The sequence below is a fragment of the Crocuta crocuta genome, unplaced genomic scaffold (genome assembly GCF_008692635.1).
Source record: "Crocuta crocuta isolate KB4526 unplaced genomic scaffold, BGI_CrCroc_1.0 scaffold289, whole genome shotgun sequence".
Taxonomy (NCBI): Eukaryota; Metazoa; Chordata; class Mammalia; order Carnivora; family Hyaenidae; genus Crocuta; species Crocuta crocuta.
Window position 1 is genome coordinate 1,390,140 of NW_027533264.1, and position 4,116 is coordinate 1,394,255.

Consider the following 4,116-nt stretch of genomic DNA (forward strand, 5'->3'; position numbering starts at 1 on the left):
GGGGGGGGGGCTCCAGTCCCCCCTCCCCCCCCAGCCCCGTCCTTCCCCTCCCCACACAGCCCTTCCCTGCCCAGGCCAGGCTGGCCCAGCCAGGCCCACTCACCCGCCGCCTCTGTTCTGCGGCCTCTGCCTCCTCTTCTTCCTCTTCATCTTCCTCCTCCTGGTCGGACAGAATTCGACCGTCCTCGCTCCGAGCCGCTGGCAACTTCTTCCCCTTCACCAGGACCCGGCCCTTCAGCTGCTGCAGAGGCCAATATGTTAGGATGATGCCTTCTTGCCCCTCGGTCAGCAGTGCAACCACCACTATGTGAGGGGCTGGCTGGGGGCGGGGAGCAGGAAAGAACACGAGTGATGTTTCTAGTAGGAAAACATGGGCAACAACATATAGACCCATCATCCTGGGACCGGCTAGTGAAGTCCCTCCAAACAGAAGACGGCACGGCAGCCTTTACAGTGAATGAGGCAGCTCAAGACTGAAAGGGGGCGCCTGGGGGGCTCAGGCGGTTAAGCATCTGACTTCGGCTCAGGTCATGATCTTGCAGTTCATGAGTTCGAGCCCTGTATCAGGGACAGCTTAGATTCTGTGTCTCCCTCTCTCTCTGCCCCTCCTCCACTCATGCTCTGTTTCTGTCTCAAGAATAAATAAAAAACCATAAAAAATAAAAATTTTAAAGACTGAAAGAGATGACCACTTCAAAAATCTCTCACACGAAGGAAGTGACTATGGAGCATGAACACGTAGCCACATGGTCTTCTTTGTGTAACATTTGAAAGATAGCTATGTACACAGGTATATACACATGAGAGAGTTCCGGAAAGACAGCCTAGAAACTTTAAAGATGGTTACTTCCTGTGACATTGGACAAGGGCAGAGAAAAATCCGTTTCTCATTGTATATACTTTTGTACAGCTCTATGTTCTTAACTGTGTTTGTTTCACGCTAATAAGAAAAATCAAATCACACACACACACACACACACACACACACACACAAAGGTGAACCAACATTCTCTGCATATTTGGATTGGGAGGAGGAGAAGAGTTTTCTCAAGGAGCCGGAAAAACACAAATGTCCTGAGGGGGCAGATAAAATGTTCTGGGGTTTGGGAGGGAAAAAACCACCTGGAAGGGTCAGAGAGCTGAGGAAATTTCTAAGGCCACAGGAAGAGGGGGTTTAACACTGAGCTACAGTTCCCAGCAGGTGGCGGTTAGCAAGTGTAGATGGCTGGGAAGGGAGCTTCAGACGGAGGGACATGTCAACCAAGGCTTGGAGGTAGGAAAACGGAGTCTGCAGGAAGACTGCAGGGAGGTGAGGGTAAGGCAGAGAGAAGTGAGGGGTCCTGGCCCAGGGAGGTGGCACAGCAGGGGTGGATGGTGGCCGGCAGCCGGATCCCACACCCCCCCTCAGGCTGGAAGTCTGGGGACACTCACTACCTCTGGGGACGGCAACTCTTCAGCGTTCTGGGAGTCCAGGGCTTGTGTCACCAGAGCGTCTCCCAGGATAGCGCGAAGATGGCGGGCCATGACAGCCTGCTGCTCCAGCCCACAGTGGTTCTCAAGGGACAGGATGACAGGGTATGGGGACAGCTGGAGGGGGGGACAGCAGCTCAGAGCCACTTCCTCCCCTGTCAGGACCCCCCCCTCACTACACCTGGACTCCCACCCCCTTCAGGATAGGCAGGCAAAGGCATTGTGGGGGCGCTGAGGAGGTGGAATGTGGGACCCACTCTGGGGTCAGTGTGTCCATGAAGGAGATGGAGGGCAGATCTCCAGACTCAGGGAAACGGTGGGATGTCTGGGAAGCTGAGAGCAGCTGCAGGGCTGGTTGTTTTATAAATGCCCTTTATCTGTTAATGACATTGACTGTGTTGTTTATGTTACAAACATCCCCCCCACACCTGTCTTTTTTCTTTTCTTCTTCTTTTTTTTTTTTTTTTAAGATTTCTTTTTAGGTTTGCCTCTTTTCAAGTAATCTCTATACCCAACATGGGGCTCGAACTCGTGACCCCAAGATAAAGAGCTGCACATTCTTCGCACTGAGCCAGTCAGGTGCCCCCAAGCCCATCATTTTTTGAGGGCACGATTTGTGTCTAGCTTGAGAGAAGTGGCAATTTCATGCAGACTCCATGCTTCTCTGTCAGGGTTTCCCCTTTGGGAGTCATGATTAAAATGTCCTCTCTTGAGGTGCCTGGGTGGCTCAGTCAGTTAAGCGTCTGAACTCTTGCTTTTGGCCCAGGTCATGATCTCATGGTTTGTGAGTTTGAACCCCGTGTCGGGCTCTGCACTGCCCTGCAGAGCCTGCTTGGGTTTCTCTCTCCCTCTCTCTCTGCCCCTGCCCCATGCTTGTGCACTCTCTCTCTCTCGCTCGCTCAAAATAAAATTTTAAAAAGAGGCCCTTTCTGACTCCCAAGGTCTTCTGCTGGACATTTTGTGATTTTAACACATTTACTACTAAACACGAAAGCAGGGGAAGGGAGCCTCTCAGCTTTCTTCTATGCCATTGGCCAGTGGTCCCAGCAGCACTTGGTGAGTGAATGATTCTCTCAGCAATGGGCTTCTTCTGGAAGGGCTGAGGATGGCTGTGGGGCTGGGCATGGGGGTCCTGGGAGCTCACAGTGAAGGCGTGGTCACGCACGGCCTGGACCACATCTCGGAAGAGGATCTTGGAGGTGAGGGTGTGGCCATGGTAGATGACGGGCTCCCCTCCCGGCCCCTCCCAGCAGTCTAGCTCCACACAGCGGCACCCCTGCGCAAAGGCCCTGTGGACAGACAGATGGTGGAGGGGGGAGGTGTCCTGTGGGAACCAAAGGGCACAGCAACAGGCAGACCGAGCCACGTAGGGGCCCCCAGCCCCCAGAAGCCCATGTCACCCCCAAGCTGGTCTCCCAGATGTGTTCGCCCCACCATCCCAGCTGTGGTACCTAACATAGGCCTCGGTGCTGCTGGGCCCCCCGATCTGAGAGTCGGTCAGATAGGTGTTATGCGAGGAGGAGATGAAGTAGTGGGAGAGGGGCTGGCTCATGTCCTGGAACACGCATGCGTGGGCTGGGTCCAGGGCGGCCCCTTCGGGCGACAACAGGTACATCATGAAGCCATCCAGTGTCATCAGCTCGTGCTGCTTGGCTGCAGGGATGGGCAGAAGAGAGCGTCAGGCCACAGGGAGGACCCCGGCATCTGGCCCCACGTGTCCCCAAAGCTCACTCAACTTAGTAACAATGAGCACCTAATGAGTACCTAGAGTATAGTAGCCTGTACTCTACTTAAGTGATGCCACTGATTTTCTTGAAGTAATCTCTACGCCCAACGTGGCACTCCAATTCACAACCCCGAGATCAAGAGCGACATGCTCTACTGACTGAGCCAGCCAAGCACCCCCTTAAGTCATGCCATTTCATCTGCAGCCAAACCCTGTGAGGAAGGTCCACTACTGTGCCATTTTACAGATGTGGCAACTGAGTCTCCAAGAGGCGAGGTAACCTGCCCAAGATGGCACCTACTGCCAGTAATCACAGCACTTAGCTAGAAGCCTGGACCTGTCAGATGCCAAGACAGGGCCGTCTTGACCCCCACCCTGCCTGTCAGACTGCCACCTGTCTCATTGAGCTCATAGGTGTGGATGAGCTGCTGGGCACGGGCCAGCGTGGCGCCATCCTCGCCCTGGTCCTCCAGGAACTCCAGCAGCTCAGGGGCGCTCAGCACGCGGTCCTCGCCGGAGTACCGATGGAAGATCTCCTCCAACTCAGGGCGTTTCAGCAGCCGCCTCAGAAACTCCTCAATCTCAGCCCCCTCCAGCCGCTCATTGTTGGAATGGTCACACTCCTAGAAGGCAGCAGAGAGGAGCTCAGAGGAGGTCGGGGGGTGGGGGGGGGAACATCCTGGGAAAGCTGACACCTCTGTCACCTACAAACGCTAAGAAGGCGAACATCCCCCTGGTCGAGAAACCAGGAGCTGGTGAGGCTTTGGGTGTCACTCAAACTCACACTGCTGGTAAATTGCAGGGCTGGGATTCTAAGGAAGGTCACTTGGGTTTAGTGCCTGATCCCTGCACACCCATGACCTCCCTGCAAAAATCAAGACATGGGAGGAAAAACAGTGACCTAAGGGCAGGACGATTCG

General features: G+C 54.6%; 1 protein-coding gene across 1 annotated transcript in view; it reads right to left on the reverse strand.

Annotated features, from left to right (window-relative positions):
• PLCD3 (phospholipase C delta 3) overlaps window positions 1–4,116 on the reverse strand; it is a 9,311-nt gene that overhangs the window by 3,449 nt on the left and 1,746 nt on the right. The window contains exons 3-7 of the mRNA XM_077747775.1: window positions 3,591–3,819; window positions 2,922–3,123; window positions 2,615–2,759; window positions 1,435–1,587; window positions 104–241 (exon numbers count right to left, since the gene is read on the reverse strand). Of these exons, the coding sequence (XP_077603901.1) occupies window positions 104–241; window positions 1,435–1,587; window positions 2,615–2,759; window positions 2,922–3,123; window positions 3,591–3,819 (867 nt within the window). The remainder of the gene's footprint in view (window positions 1–103; window positions 242–1,434; window positions 1,588–2,614; window positions 2,760–2,921; window positions 3,124–3,590; window positions 3,820–4,116) is intronic.